This window comes from Rhincodon typus, chromosome 8 (assembly GCF_021869965.1).
Source record: "Rhincodon typus isolate 14 chromosome 8, sRhiTyp1.1, whole genome shotgun sequence".
NCBI classification, from domain to species: domain Eukaryota; kingdom Metazoa; phylum Chordata; class Chondrichthyes; order Orectolobiformes; family Rhincodontidae; genus Rhincodon; species Rhincodon typus.
The window spans coordinates 15,738,821-15,762,503 of NC_063339.1; the positions used below are offsets into that span (position 1 = coordinate 15,738,821).

Consider the following 23,683-nt stretch of genomic DNA (forward strand, 5'->3'; position numbering starts at 1 on the left):
TCATGTCCTTTTTAAATCTTTCTCCTCTCACCTTAAAAAGATGCCCCCTAGTTTTGAACTCCCTCATCCTAGAGAAAAGACCCTCGTCATTCAGCTTATCTATGCCTTTCATGATACTATAAACCTCAATAAGATCACCCCTCAACCTCCTATGCTCCAGCAGAAAATAGTCTCAGTCTATCCAGCTTCTCCTCTTAACTCAAGTCCTCCGTTCCTGGTAACATCATTGTAAATCTCTCCTGAACCCTCTCCAGTTTAATAATCCTTCCTATAACAGGGTAACAACATAACTGCACACAGTACTCCAGAACTGGCCTGACCAACATCACATACAACCTCAACATGACATCCCAACTCCTACACTCAAAAGTCTAAGCAATGAAGGAAAGCATGCTAAAGTCTTCTTAATCACCCTGTCTACCTGTGACACAAATTTCAAAGAATTATGTACCTGAACGACCTAGATCTCTCTGTTCTGCAATACTACTCAGGGACCTACCATTAATTGTATACACCCTGTCTTTGTTTATATTATCAAAGTACAATACCTCAGATTTATCTAAATTAAACTCCATCTGGCACTCCTCAGCCCAAATGCTCAAGATCTCTTTGTAATCTTAGATAGCCTTCTTCATCGTCCGCCATACCACCAATTTCGGTGTCATAAATGTGGTCCAAATCAAATGGGCTGCTTTATCCTGGATATTGCCAAGCTTTTTGAAGTGCTGTTGGAGATGCTCTCATCCAAGTGTGTGGGGAGTATTCTATCACACTGACTGTGCCTCACAGATTTGAGGAATCAGAAGGTAAGTTACTTGCTGCAGCATTCCTAGACTCTGACCTGCTCTTGCATCATAGTATTTACATAATAGTCCAGTTCAGTTTCTGGTCAATAGGAACTCACAAAATGTTGACAGTGGGGTTATAGAGTGATATTAATGACATTGGCTGTCAAAGGATTTACATTGTTGGAGGTGGTCAATGACTGGTACTTGCGTTATATGAGTGTTACTTGCCACTTGTCAGCCCGAGCATGGGTGTTGCCCAAGTCTTGTTGCATTTAGGCTGGACTGCATCAGTATCTGAGGTGAGGTGAATGGTGCTGAACCTATTCAATCAACAACAAACATTTCTACTTCTGACCTTTTGATTCCAGGAAGGTCATTGATGAAGCAGCTTAAGAACAGTACCATGAGCAATATCCGCTGAGAGGTCCTGAAACAAAGACGACTGACCTCCGACAACCACAGACACAGCCACCTTTTCTTCTGAGAACTATGATTCCAACCAGCAGAGAATTTCCCAGCTCTTTCTTATTGACTCCAGATGTGTTGGAAGTCCCTGATACCACATTTGGTCAAATGCAGCCTTGTTGTCAAGGGCAGTTATTCTCACCTCAATTATGTAATCCAGCTTTTCTATAAAAAACTTGCCTCGTTAAACAGTGGCCTCTAATTCAGCGGCAAGAGTGGTGAGGGCGCGAGACAGGGGGCAGCCAGGTAAGTGAACTAATATATTCGGGCAGTGGCTAAACCCAAAACACTACATGTATAGTGTCTCCTACCCGTCCTCCTCCTCTAACTAAAAAAAAGACTGTGGAGGGTCAGTAAGGTAAGCTTCCTATTTTTTTCTTTTTATCTCTTTGGCAATCTAGAGTAGAAGGAATGGAAGCTAGAGCAGTTGCATGCTCCTCTTGAAGGACGTGGGAGGTATGGGTCACCAGTAGTGTCCCTTCTGACTTCACCTGCGAGAAGTGCACCCAACTTCAGCTCCTCACAGACCACATTAGGGAACTGCAGCTGGAGCTGGATGAACTCTGGATCGTTCGGGAGGCAGAGGAGGTGACAGATAGGAGTTACAGGGAGGTTGTCCCATCCAAGTTACAGGATAAAGGTAGCTGGGTGACCACCAGGAGAGGGAAAGGGAATAGGCAGACAGTGCAGGGATCCTGTGGCCGTTTCCTCAACAACAAGTATACCGCTTTGGATACTGTTGGGGAGGACCTACCAGTGGAAAGCCAGAACAGCCAGGCCTCTGGCCCTGGGCCGGACTCTGTGGCTCAGAAGGATTCATACCGGTGCTATGGGTTAGTGAGGCTAGGAATAGACAGCGAGTGCAGCTGAACATGTGACTACAGAGCTGGTGTAGGAGGGAGAGCTTCAGATATGTGGATCATTTGGATACCTTCTGGGGAAGGTGGGACCTGTACAAGAAGGACGGGTTGCACCTGAACTGGAGGGGCACCAATATCCTGGCTGGGAGGTTTGCTAGAGCTCTTCGGGAGGGTTTAAACTAGTATGGCAGGGGGATGGGAACCGGAGCTATAGATCAGAGGATGGGGTAGCTGTTGTACAGGTAGATACAGTATGCAGAGAGTCTGAGAGGAAGGATAGACAGTTGACAGGGCAAAGTTGCAGTCAGCGCGACGGATTGCAGCGTGTCTATTTTAATGCAAGAACTGTCAGGAATAAGGGTGACAAACTTAGAGCATGGAGCTACGATGTTGTGGCCATTACAGAGACTTGGATAACACAGATGCAGGAATGGTTGTTGGACGTCCCGGGATTTAGAGGTTTCAAAAGAAATAGGGAGAGAAGTAAAAGAGGTGGGGGAGTGGCCCTGTTAATCAGGGATGGTATCACAGCTGCAGAAGGGGAGGTCATTGAGGATGTTTGTCTATTGAGTCTGTATGGATGGAAGTCAAAACAGGAAAGGAGCAGTCACTTTATTGGGAGTTTTCGATAGATCCTCCAATAGCAATAGAGAAACTGAGGAACAGATTGGGGGGCAGATTGTGGAAAGGTGCAGAAGTAATAGGGTTGTTGTCATGGGTGATTTCAACTTCCCTAATATAGACTGGAACGTCCTAAGTGCAAATAGTTTGGATGGAGCAGATTTTGTCAGGTGTATCCAGGAAGGATTTCTGACTCAATATGTAGATAGGCCAACTAGAGGGGAGGCCATATTGGATTTAGTGCTAGGCAACGAACGAGGCCAAGTGTCAGATCTCTCAGTGGGAGAGCATTTCAGTGATAGTGGTCACAACTCTCTGACCTTTACTATAGTCATGGAGAGGGATAGGAGCAGACGGTATGGGAAAGTATTTAATTGGGGGGGGGGGGGGGGAGGGGGAATTATCTTGCTATTAGGCAAGAACTGTGGAGCATAAATTGGGAACAGATGTTCTCAGGGAAATACACAACACAAATGTGCTGGTTGTTTAGGGAGCACTTGCTACGATTTCTGCATAGGTTTGTCCCACTGAGGCAAGGAAGGGACAGCAAGGTGAAGGAACTTTGGATGACAAGACATGTGGAACGTCTAGTCAAGAGGAAGAAGGAAGCTTACTTAAGGTTGAGGAAGCAAAGATCGGACAGGGCTCGAGAGGGTGACAAGGTAGCCAGGAAGGAACTGAAGAATGGACTAAGGAGAGCTAGAAGGGGGTATGAAAAAGCCTCGGCGGTTAGGATTAAGCAAAACCCCAAGGCATTCTATACTTACGTGAGGAACAACAGGATGGCCAGAGTGAGGGTAGGGCCAATCAGGTTTAGTGGAGGGAACCTGTGCGCGGAGTCAGAGGATGTAGGGGAGGTCCTTAATGAATACTTTGCTTCAGTATTCACCAATGAGAGGGACCTTGACATTTGTGAGGACAGCATGAAACAGGCTGAAATGCTCAAACAGGTTGATGTTAGGAAAGAGAATGTGCTAGAAATTTTGAAAAACATGAGGATAGATAAGTCCCCTGGGCCAGACGGGATATACCCAAGGTTTCTACGGGAAGGGAAAAGATTGCTGCGCCTTTAGCAATGATCTTTGCGTCCTCACTATCCACTGGAGTAGTACCAGATGACTGGAGGGTGGCAAATGTTATTCAATTGTTCAAGAAAGAGAATATGTATAATCCTGGGAATTACAGACCAGTCAGTCTTACTTCTGTGGTGGGCAAATTATTGGAGAGGATTCTGAGACATAGTATTTATGATTATTTGGAAAAGCAGTTTGATTAGAAATAGTCAGCATAGCTTTGTGAAGGGCAGGTTATGCCTCACAAGCCTCACTGAATTCTTTGAGGATGTGACAAAACACATTGATGAAGGTTGAGCAGTGGATGTGGTGTATATGGATTTTAGCAAGGCATTTGATAAGGCTCTCCATGGTAGGCTCACTCACAAAATAAGGAGGCATGTGATTCAGGGGAATTTGGCTGTCCAATAGAAGACAGAGGGTGGTAATAGATGGAAAGTATTCAGCTTGGAGCTCGGTGACCAGTGGTGTTCCGCAGGGATCTGTTCAGGGAGCTCTGCTCTTTGGAGATCCTTATAAATGACGTGAATGAGGAAGTGGAAGGGTGAGTCAGTAAGTTTGCCAATGACACTAAGGTTGGTGGAGTTGTGGATAGTGTGGAGGGCTGTTGTAGGTTGCAATGGGACATTGACTGGATGCAGAGCTGGGCAAAAAAGCGACAGATGGAATTCAACCCAGAAAAGTGTGAAGTGATTCATTTTGGAAGGTCAAATTTGAATGCAGAATACAGGGTTAATGGCAGGATTCTTGGCAGTGTGGAGGAACAGAGGGATCCTGGGGTCCACACCCATAGATCCCTCAAAGTTGCTACCCAAGTTGATAGGGTTGTTAAGAAGGCGTATGGTGTGTTGGCTTCCATTGGCAGGGGAACTGAATTTAAGAGCCGTGAGGTTATGCTGCAGCTCTATAAAACCGAAATTAGCCCACACTTGGAATATTGTGTTCAGTTCTGGTCGCCTCATTATAGGAAGGATGTGGAAGCTTTAGAGAGGGCGCAGAGGAGATTTACCAGGATGCTGCCTGGACTGGAGGGCAGGTCTTTTGAGGAAAGGCTGAGGGAGCTAGGGCTTTTTTCATTGGAGCGAAGAAGGATGAGAGGTGACTTGATAGAGGTGTACAAGATGATGAGAGGCATAGATAGAGTAGATAGCCAGAGACTTTTTCCCAGGGCAGAAATGACTATTATGAGGGGGCATAATTTTAAGCTGATTGGAGGAAGGTATAGGGGAGATGCCAGAGGTAAGTTCTTTACACAGAGAGTGGTGGGTGCGTTGAATGTGCTGCCGGCGGTGGTAGTGGAGTCAGATAAATTAGGGACATTTAAGCGACTCTTGGATAGGCACATGGATGACAGTAAAATGAAGGGTATGCAGGGTAGTTTGATCTTAGAGTAGGATAATAGGTTGGCACAATATCGTGGGCCGAAGGGCCTATACTATTCTACGTTCTATGTCCATGTTTGAATGAAGGTTGCAATTAGGTCAGGAGCTGAGTGGCTCTGGTGGAACCAAAACTGTACATCAGTGACCAGCTTATTGCTAAGGAAGTGCTGCTTCATAGCAGCGCACAATACCCTTTTAATGAATTCTCAGACAATTGACAGTTGGCTGACGGATTGGCCTGGTTGGATTTGCCCTGGTCTCTATGTACATGACATAGCTGGATCACTCCTCACATCGCCTGGTAGATGCCAACTTCGCAGCTTGGCTAGAAAGGTGGAAGTTCTGAAGCACATGTCTTCAGGACTACTCTAGGAATGTCTTCAAGACTCAAAACTTTTAAAGTATCTACTGCCTTCAGCCAGTTCTTTGCATCATATGGGGGAGTTAATCAAATTCGGTGATGAAAATCACCTGTGATGTCTAGCACCTCTGGAGGAGGCCAAAATGGATTATCCACTTGGCACATCAACCAAAGATTGCTAAAAATGCTTTAGACTTGATGTGTGCACTCACATGTTGGCTCTTCCATCACTGAGGACAGGAATATTTGTGGAGCCTGCTCTTCCAGGGAGTTGTTTAATTGTCCACTACCATTGATAACTATATCTGGTGGGACTGGAGAGCTTAGATCTGTTCCACTAGCTGTGGAATCTTTTAGCTTTGTGTATTAAATTCTGCTTTTGCTGCTTGGCATGCAAATAATCCTGCGTTGTCACTTCACCAGGTTGAAGTCTCATTTTGAAGTACGCCTAGTGCTATCAAATGGTCTGTTTTTGAGGTCCTGGTTTAATGGTCATGGTAGAGTGAGAAATATGTTGGGTCATGAGGTTAGTGATTGAATACAATTCTAATGCTGCTGATGGACAGCAGCACCTCATAGATCACCAGACTTGACTTGCTACATGTGTTTGAAATCTATCCCATTTAGCATGGTGATAATGCCACAACGCGATGGAGGGTATAATCAATGTGAAGGCATCTTCACAGTATTCATATGGAGGTCACTTCTACCAATACAGACACGGTTAGATGCATCTGTAGCAGGCAGATTGGTGAGGATAAGGTCAAATAGTTTTTCCCCTTTTACTTCTGTCACTTCAGAACAATTCTAACAGCTATGCCCTTTAGGGGGCTATTTTTCTTTTTTCTTAATTCTCATGAGATGTGGGCGTCACTGACAAGGCTGCTGCCCATCCCCAACTGTCCTTGAACTGACTCTCTTTCATAACCATCTTAAATGGGAGTTAAGAGACAGTCACATTTGTGGATCTGGATCACACATTGGCCAGAATGGGTGACAATGGCAGATTTTCTCCCCTCAAAAGACATTAGTGAACCAGATGGGTTTGTAAGCAGTACAGTAGCAGCAAAAGTAATGAAGTAGAAAACCACAAAGACACACAATGCACACATCACCAAAGTGACTCTAGTCACAATGCATCATTTTACAATCTCCACACATCTCCTGTTTCCCTCCCAGAGATCTTTTTAATTAAGACTTTCTACCATTAGCCAAATAACTTGCTCGATTACTGCTTCAAGTGAAAACCGAAATCACAAAGTTTGACCCTCAGCAGCAACTGAAGTGCAAACTTCACTTGTTTTCAACTTCAACTTGCATTTCGCCAAGCACACAATCTACCATGAACCATCACAACTGGGCAGCTTTTTAAGAACAATATTTTCTTTACTTTTGCATTTAAAATTATTCCTGATTCTGCTTAATAATAGTAATCCAGTCATTAATATAGCTGAGATAGAATGATTTCAAAAATATATGCATTTTTAATTTGGAGTGAGCAACTCAACAAATATAACTGAAAATTACTTTTAAAACTATACATTTGTTAATTACATTAATCTACCATAGTCACTAGGAGTAAATCCAATAAAGTCAAATGTTTTAACATAAGCCTTTCAAAGACTTTGCACAAAAAAGCTTAACTTTTCCAGCATGCTCCAATACAGAGAAATAGACATGATAAGCAGAAACTTGTAATGCTGATTAAGTCGATCCCAAAGAAACATCATTCATATCTCAGTTGAGGACTTCACTTACTTGATGTTTTCTTGTATATTTCTCTGGACTGTTGAGATTTGTTTTTACGATTCTTTTCCAAGTCCACTAGCATGAACTTTTCTTAACTCTGGTGGCCTAATTCTTTTTTAAATTCTAACAACTTGAAGATTTCTATTCAGACTCTCCTGGTTTGGAAAGTATACAGACTGGAAATCATCTTTGTTGAGGTGACTGGTTCCCCTGAACTGAATAAATCTTGGTTCTCCTGCCAGGAGGAAAAAAAAACTACTTTCTTCTGAACTGAAGCAGTGTTCATCCGAACTAAAATTTTGAACCTTTTGTTCTGAAGGCAACACTAAATTAATGCCTTAACGTATTTGCTCTGCCTGTGATAAATCCAACAGTATGAACATTTTAATCGATTGGCACTACAGAAGTTCTCCCATGAATTTGACTGTAATTACATACTTGCTTGAAAGTGCTGTATTGAGCACTTTTCAAATTGATTTTCTCATCTTAATTTTAAAAAATTCACAGAACTGACACATTTCCATCTGCCTTCTGAATCCAAAAACAATACATTACACTTTCATCACACTATTCTTACCTTGGTGAGATTACTACTTAGAAAACAGCCTGATAGATTGACTTTCAAAAGCAAACCTGGCTGAACCACTTTACTCACATTAGGTCTTGCTTCGCTTGGCCAAAATTGCACACAATTTCAGAAGGCAACCATCCTCCCCACCTCTTCTACTTATAGCTCCAAGAAGTGACAGGAGCTCATAGAGTGCTTTATCACTCAGGTAGAGTCCATCCATTCAGTTGCATGTGGTATTTTCCTCCCTTCACCCAGTCCACTAAGCTAAACTTTTAGAAGACAAGTTCATTAGAAATGGTACCAAGGGTAGGCCATTTGGCTCCTTGACCATGCTCTGCCATTTGATAAGTTCATGGCTGGTTCGATTGTGATCATGATTCCACTCTCCTATCTGCCACCCACCCTCTCCTCTGCCTGTAACTTTTGACTCCCTTATCATTCACAAATCTGTCTCTCTCAGCCTTTAATAAATCCAGTTACCAAGCCTTGACTGCTCTCTAGGGAGGAGAATTCCTAACATTGACAATCTTTTGAGAGAACTGTGTTAAATGGGATACTCATTATTTAATTCTTGAGGAGGTAATTGTCCTTCACTGCTAGAGAGATGGAGTTTAAAAATAGGGAGGTTATGCTGCAACTGTCTAGGGGGCTGGTGAGGTCACACCTGGAGTATTGTGTATAGTTTTGGTTTCCTTCCTTGAAAAAAGATGGACTGACACTGCAGGGAGTGCAGAGGGCATTCACTAGGTTGATTCCAGAAGAGGGGGTTGGCTTATGAGGAGAGATTGAGTAGACTGGGACTATACTCAATAGAATTTAGAAGAGCAAGGGAGGGATCTTATAGAAACACATAAAATAATGAAGGGAAGAGATAAGATAGAAGCAGGGAGGTTGTTTCCACTGGTGGGTGAAACTAGAACAAGGGGGTATAGCCTCAAAATAAGGACGACAGATTTAGGACTGCATTGAGGAGGAACTTCTTTAGCCAAAGGGTTGTGAATCTGTGGAATTCCCTGCCCAGTGAAGTAATTGAGGCTACCTTGTTAAATGTTTTTTAAGGTAAAGGTACATAATTTTGAACAGTAAAGGAATTAAGGGTTATAGTGAGAGGGTAAGTAAGTGGAGCTGAGTCACAAAAGATCAGCCATGATCTCATTGAATGGCGGATCAGGCTCGATAGGCCAGATGGCCTATTCCTGGTCCAATTTCTTTGGAATTCCAAAGACTTTCAACCCTTAAAGAAAAACACATATCATCTGTTTTAAATGGGCAACCACTTATTTTTAAACTATGACCCTCAGTTCTAGATTTTCCCACAAGAGAAAGCATCCTTTTCGTATCCATCAGGTCAAGTCTTCTCAGGACCTTAAATATTACGATCAAGTCACCTCTGGCTCTTCTAAACTAACCTTGAAAGAGAATGTAGGCCCAGCCTTTCCTCAGAAGGCAATCCATTCATTCCTGCATTCATTGTAGATGAACTTACCACTTATTCTAACTGAAGCACAACGTTCCTACTCTTGCATTCAATTCCCCTTGCAATAAAATATAACATTCTATTAGCTTTTCTGATTACTTGCTGTACCTACATACTAACCTTCTGTACTAGGATATCCAGATCGTTATGCATCTGTGTTATGCAACCTCTCACCATTTAGGATTTTTTATTCTTTCTGCCAAAATGGACAGTCACACTTTCCCATATTATACTCCATATGCCAGATCTTAGCCCACTCACTTACCTATGAGATCCCTTTGTACGCTCTCTACATCCTCTTCACGTAACTGAAGTTTCTCATCCCTAGAACCATCCTCATAAAGCTTCTAATATTTATACACTCTTTGCAAAATGTGGAGCTCAGAACAGGATTCAATACTCCCATTAAGAGCAGGGTTTTATACACGAACACTTCATATCCCTTGACATTCAATTTTCTCGATTTTGATCACTGTTTCATGTATCAATGTTCTAAAATTGAATCAGCCACTTATCTACCCATTCCACCAATTTGTCTACATCCTTCTAAAGTTCTATACCATTCCCCTCTCAGTTCACAATACTTCTAAGTTTGTATTATCTACAAATTTGGAAGATGTCCTTGTACACCAAGGGCTAGTATTAGACAAACTAATAGGGCTCAAGGCAAATAAGTCCCTAACCCTGATGGCCTGCACCCTAAAAGAAGCAGCTACAGAGATAGTGGATGCATTCGTTACTATTTTCTATTTTTGGATTCTGGAGAAGTAATGGTGGATTGGAAAATTGCCAATTTTGCACCCCTATTAAAAAGGGAAGGGAGGCCAAAAGCAGACCACTTACCCTGACATCTATTGTTGGAAAAAATGTTGGAGTTGATTATTAAGGAAGTAACAGCAGCACATTTGGAAAATCGTAATTTAATCAAAGGGAGTTCTAGCTTTCATGGCTTAATGAAAGGGAAATCATGTTTGACAAATTTGATTGGAGTTGTTCAACAAAGTCTCAACCTGAATAGGAAGATGTATTGCACCGGGACTTCTAGAATGCGTTCGACAAGGTACCTCACAAAATGTTGTCATAACAGCCCATGGTGTTGGAGGTAATATTTTGATGTGGATACAGAATTGACTAATGGGCAGGAAAAATCAAGTGGGGATAAGGGATTCTTTTTCAGATCAGCAACATAATAACCAGTTTGGTTTCACAGGGATTAGTGCTGGGACTGCAACTATTTACAATATATATGAATAACTTCAAGAAAGGAAACAAATGTATTGTGCCTAAATTTGCAGATTACAAAAATAGGTGGAAAGGCAAGTTGAGAACAGGATACAAACAGTTTACAGGGACATATTAATAGAATAAGTAAGTGGGTAAAATGGTGAAAAATGGAATATAATGAGAATAATGTGAAGTTGTTCATTTTACAAGGGAGAACAAAAGAAGAGTATTATTTAAATGGACTAAAGTTGAAACACAAAGGGACTAGGAGGTACCTGAAAACTAAATACAGAAAGCTAGCGCATAGATGCAGCAGGTAATCAGGAAAGCTAATGGAACGTTGGCCCTTATTTCAAGGGGGTTGGAGGATAGGAAAGGAAGTCGTACTGCAACTGTTCAAGGTGCAGGTGACATCATATCTGGGGTACTATAAGCAGTTTTGTCCCCTTAATTAAGGAAAGATATAATTTCATTGGAGACAGTTCTGAGAAGGTTCACTCAGATGATCCCTAATATGGAGAGATTGTCTTATCAGCAAAGGCTAAACAGGTTGGGACTCTACTCACTTAAGTTCAGAAGAATGAAAGGTGATCTCACTGAAACATAAATTCTTAAGAGGCTTGACAGGTAAATGCTCAGAGGATGTTTCCCCTCATGGGACAGTCTAGGACCAGATGGCATAGTCTCAGAATTAAGGGGCACCAAATTTAAAACTGAGATGAGGACGAATTTCTTTTCTCAGAGGGTTCTGGATCTTTGAACTCCTTGTCATACAGAGCTGTGAGGACAGAGTTCTTGTGTGTATATACGAGGGTGAGATAGATAGATTCTTGATCAATAGGGGAATCAAAGGTTACAGAGAGAAGGCGTGAAAGTAGAAATGTTGGATAAACCACGATTCTAGTGAATGGTGGAACAGGCCCAAGGGGCAAACCAGCCTACTGTTCTTAAATTTTAATGATCTATGTCATTAATATATTTCACAAAGAAAAAGGGGTCCAACTACTTCCAGGGAAATTCTACCATGAACCTTCAACTGTTTCAAAAAAAAACAACTATCCTCTCTTTCATTTCACGCAATTTTATATCCACGTTGCACTTTTCCCTTTTATTCCATAAGTTCTACCTTCGCTTGCAAGTCTGTGGTGCAGCACCTCAATTAAATATTTTTTAGAACGCCATGTTACATCAACAGCATTACCCTCATCAATTACCTTATTCAAAATTTCCAACTTAGTCAAACACAATTCTTCCTTAATTAATCCATGCTCACTTTTCCTAAATTAACCTACACTTGTTCTGGCATTTTCTATTTTTGTCTAAAATTATTGTTTTTGGAAGTTTTCCCAGCACTGAGGTTAAATTGATCAGCTTCTAATTGCTGGACTTCCTGTCACAGCCTTTTCACATATCCATTAATCATCAATAAGCCAAGTTCTACAACCATTCTATAGGCTCTTGTTAGTGTTTCCAGTCTCGATAGGACATATCACTGCATACCAGAAATTATTGCAGACTGATCTTATGTAAAGCACTATGCCAACAAAGATCACACACAATAAGACGTGAATGAAACAAGGCAAACAAAAATACATATATTGTACTTTCATTATAAATCTTGATCCAATTTCGAATCTAAAACAACGTGATAATGCCACAAGGCATTTGGCAGGAGCTCCAATTCCACATGAAAAACACTTTCTTACTTCTCCCACTTTTGCAAACTTCACAACACCACTAATCTGTAAGCCAAATAAACAATAAACTCTGTTGACCTGTCCAGATCAGGACAGCCGAGAACATCATAAATCTTAACAGCAGTTACAACGACACTTGTCCAAACAGCTGTTGTGGAGCATAGGGGGGAACGTAGCTCACGCAAAGCAAATAAACTCTCGGTTTACTAATGTCACTACCACCTCAAATTAGACACGTCTCATTTTTTAGATTTCAAAACCTTATAATTCTGAGCGGGTTCTCACCTTGCACCTCCTCGGCGCCTTCTGCCAACATGTCTTTGGTGAAGCTAGAGAGCTGGCCAGTCAGGGAAGTCAGACTGCCCCCGACCTGACCCAGAGATTGCCCCAGGCCCGAGCCGATCCCACCAAACCAGGAGGACATGGTGCCGGCGGGGAGTTGGGGGTGACGAAGAGGAATGGAGAAATGGCTAAACAGCGGCGGGTGTGAGCAGACGGCCAGCGGGTTACCCGAGTCCCTGGCTTCCTACCCCCTCACCGGGCCGTAGGCCCCGAGCCTCTCGGACAGGTGTCAGTAACCCAATGAGGAAGGAAGGAGGTCGAAACACAGCGGAGACAACCAAATACTCGGCCGACTCTTGTCGTCGTCGGCGGCGCTACTACTTGTTGTTGTTACTCTTCCGCCGTCCCTCACTTACTATCCCAATCCCGGTTCTGCCAACTCAACGGCAGCCATATTGTCAGCGTCAGCAACTGCGCGCCGCCCGGCACCCTGGGTACAAAGCGGCGAGATAGACCACTTTCACAACCGCCATCTTGGACAGTCTGGCCGCATAGGATTGTGGTATAACAACAATAAAATACAGAAAATATTAAAGAAACTCACTTTCCGAGGAGAGACAAACAACAGTTAACGTCTCGGCTCCGAGACGACGCCTCTTCAGAATTCGGAAGAAATATAAGAGTCATAAAGGTCTTCAGCACAGAAAAAAGGCCCATCGGCCGACCCAGTCAGTAACAATTACCTAACTATGTTTCAGAGATAGTAGGAACTGCAGACGCTCGAGAATTTGAGATAACGAGGTGTCGAGCTGGATGAACACAGCAGGCCCTGAAGAAGGGTCTAGGCCCGAAACGTCAGCCTTCCTGCTCCTCTGATGCTGCTTGGCCTGCTGTGTTCATCCAGCTCTACACCTTGTTATCTCAATTACCTAACTATTCTATGAGGAGAAAGTAGAGTTAATGTCTCGGGGCCAGTGACCCTTCTTCAGAACCGGACCAAAAATGTTAACTCTGCTTTCTCTCCACAGATGCTGCCAGACCTACTGAGTTTGTCCAGTAATTTTTGTTTTTGTTTCTGACTTCCAGCATCCGCAGTTCTTTTTTATTTTTTGTTTGTTTACCTAATCATTCTAATCCTATTTTCCACTACTTGTCCCAAATACTTATATGCCTTGGCATCACTAATTCACTTTCTGCACGGATGCTGCCAGATTCTTCAGCATATTTCAGAATCCCAGCATCCACAGCATTTTATTTAAAAAAAATTGTTTTAACAGAAACTGAGTGAACCACCACTGAGGATTGATTAATAGCATATTAAAACTCCTGTGTACAGTGTGCATTTCTACTTTGTCAGATTTTCTTTCATGCTGTTTCAAAGCAAAATAAAAACTAAACCACATAACTTAAACACAGAGTGATAAGATATTAAAAACACATTTTATGTTAACAATTTCACCACAGTGTTTTACTTGAAGATCTCTTGCATGCAGGAATATGAGCTTGGATATGATGGCCCAGATCTTGCCATCCCAATAGTGGTGAACACGAACAGGTTCAATACTTCTTGTGAGCTGCAATGGCCCTCCAATTATCAAGAAGCTCCCACTTACATATGAATCCGGAAGCTGAGCAAATGGCTCCAGGGATGCCCATGCTGATGGTCCAGCTGGCATCTCTCACAATTAAAACTTGGACTAATTACTTTGTATTTATACCTGTGTTTATAACTGTTTTATTTAGGGCTGCTTATAGCAAGTGTACAAACTACTCTGAAGCTTGGCCCTTTAAATCATCTGTACAATATTGTCAAAAAAGGACTGCCCCATCCCACCTCATGTTGAGCTTAATTCTTGGAGGCTTCAAGTTGATTTAGACAAGTGATTGAGCAAACACATGGCAGATGCATTACAATATGGCTCAATGTGAAGTTATATGCTTTGGTGGGAATAACAGAAAGGAAGAGTATTATTTCAATAGTGATATATTGGGAAATGTGGATGTAGAAAGGGATCACTGCTTCTTTGTGCATCACTTAATGAAAGTAGATTTGCAGGTGCAGCAAGCAATTTGGAAGGCAAATAGTATATTGATCTTCATTGTATTTGAGATCAGCAGTGGGGGTGGCATGGTGGCTCAGTGGTTAGCACTGCTGCCTCACAGTGCCAGGAACCTGAATTCAATTCTACCCCCAGGTGACTGTGTGGAGTTTGCATATCCTCCCCATGTGTGCATGGGTTTCCTCCAGTTTCCTCTCACAGTTCAAAGAATTGAAGGCTTGGTGGATTAACCATGGAAAATCCAGGGTGAAAGGGCAGGGTGTTGGGTCTGGGTGGGGTGCTGTATGGAGGGTTGATGTGGACTTGATGGACCAAGTGGCCTGCTTCCACACTGTAGGGATTCTATGATTCTAAGTAGAGATGTCTTACTGCAGTTATACAGGGCCCAGCAGAGGTGGTAGAATTGTCATATGAGGAGCAACTCAACTTCACCCGTATTGACTAGAGTTCAGAAGGATGAGATCTGATTGAACCATACAACATCTTAACAGGGCTGGGCAGATGATGCAGGGAGATGGTTTTCCTGGTTGGGGACTCTAGAGCCAGGAATCACAGTCTCAACTTATACGATAGGCCATTTAGGATTGAGATGCGGAAATAACTTCTTCACTCAAAGTGTAGTGAATCTTTGGAATTCTCTACCACAGTAGGTTGTGGGGTCCAAAGCACCATATATAGTCAAGAAAGAATATTTTTTGAATATTAAAACTATCAAGGAGTATGGGGAGAACATGGGAATAAGGCATTGACAAATTAAATCAGCCATGATTATATTGAATGGTGGAGCAGGCTCGAAGTGCCAAATGGCCTATTCCTGTACTTTGTTTCTGTGTTTCTATACCAGAAACCAGAAAAAATGGGTTACTGTCAGGGTCTGTGTTCTCGGCATTTAATTGAAACAATTCATGTCATCAGCTCAAGCAAAAAAAACGTAATCACAAAATTCTTGCCTTGTCTAAAGAGGTGCAAACAATAAGCATTTGATTCACACAAAGAGAGAGAAGGAAACTTAGAATTGTAAATCACAACATATTTATATGTACTATAGTATGATTTATAGTGCACGCAACACACATCAAACCTCAATGCAACCATCCCTTTGAAGGCATTAGCCTAGTGGTATTATCATTAGACTAATAATCCAGAAATTAAGCTAATGTTCTGAGGAGCTGTGTTCAAATCCCGTTTGACTAATGGTGGGATTTGAATTCAATAAAGAACCTGGAATTAACAGACTAACAATGAGCATGAAGCCATTGTCAATTATAGAGTCATAGAATAATGGAGACGTACAGCACAGAAACAGACCCTTAAGTTCAACTCATCCATGTCAACCAGATATCCTAAATTAATCTCGACCCATTTCACCGCATTTGGTACATATCCCTTTAAACCCTTCCTATTGTAATACCTATCCATATGCCTTTTAAATGTTGTAATTGTATCAGCCTCCACTACTTCCTCTGGCAGCTCATTCCATACATGCAACACCTTCTGTGTGAAAATGTTGCCCTTTAGATTCATTTCATATCTTTCCCCTCTCACCTTAAACCTATACCCTCTAGTTTTGGACACCCCCACCCTGGGCAAAAAATCTTGTCTATTTCCCCTATCCATACTTGTCATGATTTTATAAAGGGCTGTAAGGTCACCCCTCAGCCTCCGATTTCTAGGGAAAATAGCCATAGCCTGTTCAGCTTTCTCCCTTTGGCTCAAATCCTCCAACCCTGGCAACTTCCTTGTAAATCTTTTATGAACTCTTTCAAATTTCACAACATCATTTCTCTAGCAGGGAGACCAGATTACTTGCTGTATTCCAAAAGTGGCCAATGAACTGTACAGCCGCAACACAACCTCCCAACTCCTATACTCAATGCACTGACCAATAAAGGGAAGCATACCAAACACCTTCTTCACTATCCTATCTACCTGCAACTTCATTTTCAAGGAACTATGAACCTTGTTGGAAAAAATACATTTGGATCATTAATACCCTTTAGGGAAGAAAATATGCCATTCTTACCTGGTTTAGTCTACATTTGAGTCCAGACCCAAAACAGTATGGTTCATTCTTAACTGTCCTCTGGACAATTAGGGATGAACAATAAATGCTGGTCCAACTAGAGATGCCCATATCCCATGAGTAAATTAAAAATATCGATTGTAATTAACTTTCAAAATACAGAATGTTTTCACAGGAATAACAATTTTAATTACGCCATTTCTTAGCAAAGTTTGTTGGCAGTTGTGCACCAGAAAGTGTATATTAGTAAGAATTGTGGATAATAAAGTCAACAACTAGTGATCTCTTCTGTAAGTTGCTGATGTTTATTTTATTATACATAATTCTCCTGCCATTTGCATTGTGAAATTTAAAATAAATTAAATACAAATCCCATGTTTTCTCTAATAAACAGTGAATTTATTGACAATGTGATATCTGATCTTTACTTCAATTAAATATTTAGGCATTGATCTTTTCATTTGCTTAAATTTAATGCCTTTGTTATTTTGTTGAAGAAAGTAATGATTGCAACTAAAGCAACAGTGATTGTCTCTTATTTTAGGGGTCAGCAGCATAAATATAAATTGCAGCTTTATCCATTGTGATATATATAAGTTCATTACTTTCATAAACTAGTTTTCACAAGTCTGAACTCAAATCCATGATGAGGTTTAATGAGAACATGTTAACCAGTTCAGCAACCAAAATTATTATGAATATGCATCTGAATTGTCAATGTTGAAAAATTACATTAAATATGATCAAATTTAATCTTGGACATACTTAACATATGTAAATTAACAAGACAGGTATGATTTTATACTCTGATTTAGTTCAGATGTATGTTCAACAACATGAAATGTTTTAAATTGGAAATATCAAATGTTATCTTGTATTTTCAGTTTTTAATTCAACTGAATTGTGTGACCAGATTCTAGAAGATAGATTTCAAAAACTTCACCGCCCATTACAGAATAAGGGAGAAATGCAAGTGGTGTATGAATAAGGGTGGAAGTTGTACAGCCCTTTTGTTGGTGACCAGTCAAATGTACCAATTTTCTTTAAATCCTAAAACATCAAAACCAGTTTGCTCTTAGCCAGTTCAATTACATTCTACTGATTGTTCAATAGTACTACAGCTATTCAATTGTTATTCCTGTGAAAACATTCTGTACTAATTCTATTGGATTGACTTGCAAACATAAAATTAAGTGACATATTGAAAACATAGATGGAACCTCATGTGATGTCATAGCTTCCTACATAATCATGAACAGTCAACTGGTTCTTCAGTTGTTTAAACTCATTTTTTAAAAAGTTGACCATCTCTCAAAGTTGAAAATTCAGAGAAACCTTTAGAAACAATTGAAAAGGCAGTGGAACACTAAAAATGGTGAGTGAGAAGTATAGAATATAGCAATTGAATAGCTATACAGTATCATTAGAAAGCAAAAAGTAATGGAACTGGCAAAGACCAAACTGGCAAATTGATGATTGGGTTGTAGGATAGCCAGGTCCTGGAATTCCTGTCTAGTAAGTCTTCTCTCTCATCTCAAACAATTTTACAGCTAATAAACAAATATGTTCAGAGGAAGTGAAAAGGAAACACTCCTATCATGCCCCTAGTTTTCTCCTGGGGTGCTAGCAGCAGTGGTGGAGATTATTTATCTTTAATTTCTGAAGATTTCAGGACAAACTGCAGGTATACAACACTAACAGACTGAAACCACTAACGACAGCAAAAACCTGAAATATCTGACTGAACACCAATAATGCAAGCTCCCCATTAGATAAATGGTTGAGAGAAAAGTAAATAAAGGAACATAACAGGGTGGACAAGTGACATTAGGCATGCCGTGCATATGGAATATGAACATGTTTTTTTCCCCAAAAATATAGAAACATAGGAATGGGAATAGGCCATTCAGTCTGTCGAGTCTGTCCCACATCCAGTATGATCATGGTGATTGAACATTTCAATGCTTTTTACCTCTCGCCCCACCCATCCCATCCCTATAACCTTGCACACCACTGGTAATCAGAAGTTTATCTTTCTCTGTCTTAACTATACTCAAAGACTGAGCTTCCACAGCCTTCTGTGGTATAGAACATAATCTTCTGATGAACAAAACTTTTCCTTATCTTCGATCTAAGTGAGCATCCCCTTTATTTTTAAGTTGTACCCCAGTTTCTAGACTCCCCAACCAAGAGATAGATCTTACCGTGTCTTTCCTTTTAAGTATTTTAAAAGTATCAATGAGGTCACTTCTCAGTCTTCAAAACTCTGGAGAGTACAGGCCAGTTTGTTCAATCTCTCTTCTTAGAATGGTCCCTCTATTCTGGGAACAAGTCCGATGAACTTTCATCATAGTCCCTCTATGGCATTAATATCTTTCCTGCGATAAGGAGACCAAATGTGATTGACTGTCAACTGCTCTCGTGGCAATTAGGGATGGATAATAAATACTGACTTGGCCAGTGGCATCCACGTCCCGTGAATGAATAAAGAAAACAGCTTACAGTACTTAAAGTGTGACTTAAGCAAACTCCTGCACAACTGAAGCAAGACTTCACTAGTTATGTACAGAAATTCTCTTGCAATAAAGGCTAACATTCCACTAACTATCCTATTCTTTATTTCTAAAATTTATAAAAGGACATTGCACAAGTTCAAAATTGATATTACACAATGTGAAAGACTTATCTATTTCTTTTAATAGTGAATGTAATTAACTAGATTTACAACCATTTAAAATTTTCAAAATGTACTATGAATCAAACGTACAGCCCCTCAGTGTATTATGGTAGGAGACCTTAGACAGTGAACTATCCTCAATGCGCTTTGTGAAAGCTGTTTGCTCCAAGTTTTTAGTCCCTCAGCATGTGGTCCTGAGCTTTTTGAAATATGTTGGACTTTGACACTTAGTAGTCAATAACTCTGTTTTACTGAAAGATCAACAAGATTCAGGCGGTCCAAAGAGCTTTTTTTTCATCAAAGTATTTGCCCTTCAGCAGTATGTGGAGAAAAAACAAATTGCTACACAGAAACAATGGGAGGGGAAAAGGAAGATAAAAATAAATCTAAGCCACAGTAATCACCATTAGATTCTTCGCTGCAACAAATTCTGGGTTCACTTTATGGTAGTGCTTGATGAAGAATGTTGCCCTTAATTATAGTCATATGATAAACTCTTCTCGCTATTTATTTTGTTCAATGAACGCAGTAGCTTACACTGGCAACTTAATTGCCATCTCAGTACATGAGTCTGGAAACATATTAAGGGTGGGTAGCTCAATTATTTACAACACCAGAAGAAAAATGATTTCTGCAGTAAAATCAATATCAACAGAACATTACTCCAATATTAACGATAATTCATTATCCCTGAACCACTGAAATGATCTGGTATTCAAATCTCTTTGTTCTTCAGCTTTTGTCAGTATAAGTTACAATCTTTCTTAGAAAAGCAATTTACTTGATGAATAAATATTTTTCAGTGTTTCTTTTCTTTTCTAGGGTAAATCTAGAAACTTGCCCCTATGATTGTTTTACGTTGTTTCTATAAATTATGCAAGGAATAAATGCTGGCAGACAACTAAATAAACAAGTGAGTAAAAACCATTTTGATTCTTTTCGGAGATGAGAAGAATGATATGTTTGAAGAAAGTAATTTTCACAAAACTATGCCACAACCATCTGATTAATGGGTAAGTAATGTAATGATGTACAATTTGATTTTGGCTCTCTGTTTTTTCTGCATTCTTGGAGTAAGAAGGCAGGCTGAGCTAATGCTTTCAGCATCATTATTTTAAACCTAAGGGACTACCACTTTGAAACTGACTGAAATGCAGGAATACCATGTGCAGCATTGATTTTAATAGGGTGAAATCATAATAATTACTTATTTTTATATTTCAGCAATAGCTGCAATGTGACACAGGAGTCCCAGGAAAATATGGAGCTGGGTAAAATAATTTCCTCAAAGTGCAGACAGGTGGGACCAGTTTAGTTTGGGGTTATTGTCAGCATGAACTGGTTGGAATGAAAGGTCTGTTTCTGTGCCGTATGACTCTTTGACTCTATATACCCTTTTGCATTGTTTCTCGGCTCCTACCACGTAGATCCATCATCATAATGACACAACTTCTCAGGGAACTATGGGCCTTTTTTGTGTAATTTATTGTCATTAGGCGTGGATAATGCCATTGAACATATATTAATCACTGTTACTGTACTTGTATACAGTAGGGTTAAGTGTGCTCAGGTGGGTGGCATTTATTAGAATCTTAGATGATGACTTGAGCAATAATTAAGCAGTTGAGGAGGAGGTGGTGTCATGGTGATAATGTACAGTAATCCAGAGGTGAAGGTAATGTTCTGGGAACATGTGTTCATGTTCCCACCATAGCAGACAGTGAAATTTAAATTCAATTCAAAAAATCTGGGATTAAAAGCTAGTCTCATGGTAACCACATGTTCATTGTCATAAAACCCATCTGGTTCACTAATGTCCTTCAGGTAAAGATATCTGTCATCCTTATATCTGACTCCAGACCCACAATAATGTGGTTGACTTTCATCTACCCTCTAAAATGGGCTAACAAACCATTCAGTTCAAGGGCTATTAGGGACAGGCAACAAATACTGGCCTTGCCAGTGATGCCTACATCCCAGGCAAGAATTTAAAGAACTATCAAAAGACTCTTATTGTTGCTTGTGCTAGGCCATATAATTAGGTCCTACATGTTTGTAGTTTTTCACTTCGTTAATGCCTATGTAGAGAAGGAAGATGGAAAATGTGGTGAAATAAATAGAGCGATCTTGAAAAATGTCCATATTACAGAGGAGGAGGTGCTGAACATCTTAAAAGGCATAAAGGTGGATAAATCCCTAGGTCCTGATCAGGTGTACCCTGGAACTCTGGCAGAAGCAAGGGAAGAGATTGCTGGGCCCCTTGCTGAAATATTTGTCTCCTTGATAGCCACGGGTGAGGTGCCAGAAGATTGGAGGTTGGTTAATGTTGTACCACTATTAAAGAAAGGTGGTAAGGAAAAGCCAGGGAGCTATAGACAGATGAGCCTGACATCGGTGGTGGGCAAGTTTTTGGAGGGAATACTGAGGGACAGTATTTACATGTGACTTGGAGACAATAAGGACTGCAGATGCTGGAAGCCAGAGTTTATAGGTATGAGGCTGGAAAAGCAAAGCAGGTCAGACAGCATCAGAAGAACAGGAGAATCAATATTTCAGGCCAAAACCCTTCACTAGGACCGTTGAAGGGTTTTGGCCTAAAATGTTGACTTCCCTGCTCCTCTGATGCTGTTTGACCTCCTGTGCTTTTCCGGCCTCACATTCACAGTATTTACATGTATTTGGAGAGACAAGGACTGATTAAAGATGGTCAACATAGCTTTGTGCGTAGGAGATTGTGCCTCATTAACTTGATTGAGTGTTTTGAAAACATAATGAAGAGGATTGATGAAGGCAGAGCGGTGGATGTGATCTATATGGACTTCAGTAAGGCATTCGCCAAGGTTCCTCATGGTAGACTGGTTGGCAGGGTTACATCACAAGGAATAGAGGGAGAACTAGCTATTTGGACACAGAACTGGCTCAAAGGTAGAAGACAGAGAGCGGTGATGGAAGGTTGCTTTTCAGACTGGAGGCCTGTGACCAGCTGTATGCCAGAAGGATCAGTATTAGATCCACTTTTCTTTTGTCATTTATATAAATGATTTGTATGTGGACATAGGAGGTATAGTTACTAAGTTTGCAAATGACACCAAAATTGAAGGTGTAGTGGACAGGAAAGAAGGTTACCTCAGAGTACAATGGGATCTTAATCAGATGGGCTAATGCAATGAGGAGTGACAGATGGAGTTTAATTTAGATAATGTGAGGTTCTGCAGTTTGGAAAGGTAAATCAGGGCAGGACTTATACATTTAATAGTAAGGTCCTGGGGAGTGTTGCTGAACAAAAAGACATTGGAGCGCAGGTTCATAGTTCCTTGAAAGTGGACTCATGGGTAGATAGGATAGTGAAGACGATGTTTGGTATGCTTGCCTTTATTGGTCAGTGCATTGAGTATAGGAGTTGGGAGGTCACACTGCAGCTGTACAGGACATTGGTTCGGCCACATTTGGAGTATTGCATGCAATTCTGGTCTCCCTCGTGTAGGAAGCATGTTGTGAAACTAGAAAGCATTCAGAAAAGATTTACAAGGAGTTGGAGGGTTTGAGCTACCCCTGAGTAGGCTTTTTTTCTTGGAGTGTCGGAGGCTGAGGCATGAGGTTTATAAAATCATGAGGGGCATAGATAGGATCAGTAGACAAGGCCTTTTCCCCGGGTTGGGGAAGTCTAAAACTGGAGGGCATAGGTTTAAGGTGAGTGAGGAACGATATAAAAGGGACCTAAGGGGCAACGTTTTCACACAGAGGATGGTACTTGTATGGAATGAGCTGCCATAGGAAGTGTTGGAGGCTGGTACGATGATAACATTTAAAAGACATCTGGACGAGTGTTAGAATAAGGGTTTAGAGGGATATGGGCCAAATGCTGGCGAATGGGACTAGATTTATATAGGATATCTGGTCTGCGTGGATGTGTTGGACCGAAGGGTCTTTTTCCGTGCTTTATATCTCTATGACTATATAAAACATGAGTAAAATTTACTTTTTGTCTTGTCAGAAGCTTAACAATCACCAGCAGTTTGTAACTCCTTCCATAAAAAACATCATTCTGAAGTCATTGTGCAACTTAATGGGTTGGCTAGGGTTGAGTTTTTTAAAAAACTTTTAAACTTGATACATCTGAATTTGCATCCCAACTATACTGCTGGATTTCATTTCTTTCCATCTATCTCCTCTTCCATTGCATTTCAGGATAAGTATCTTGTTTATTTTTGGAATATTTCTGTCCTCTTTTCTGTATGTTTCTATCCCTACCTGTAACTGTTATTGTATTATGTCTTGTTGTCTTGCTACTTCGTTATATTTGCTGATCTTCTGTAAGTTTTTTTTAATTCATTCATGAGATGAGGATGTCCTGGCTGGGCCAGCATTTATTG

The 23,683-nt window shown here is 40.8% G+C and overlaps 1 protein-coding gene across 1 annotated transcript in view; it reads right to left on the minus strand.

The window, feature by feature from the left end:
• Positions 1-13,029, minus strand: part of trip11 (thyroid hormone receptor interactor 11) — a 106,432-nt gene extending 93,403 nt beyond the window's left edge. The window contains exon 1 of the mRNA XM_048600039.1: positions 12,554-13,029. Within this exon, the coding sequence (XP_048455996.1) occupies positions 12,554-12,692 (139 nt within the window). The 5' untranslated portion in view covers positions 12,693-13,029. The remainder of the gene's footprint in view (positions 1-12,553) is intronic.
• Positions 13,030-23,683: the final 10,654 nt, after the last annotated feature.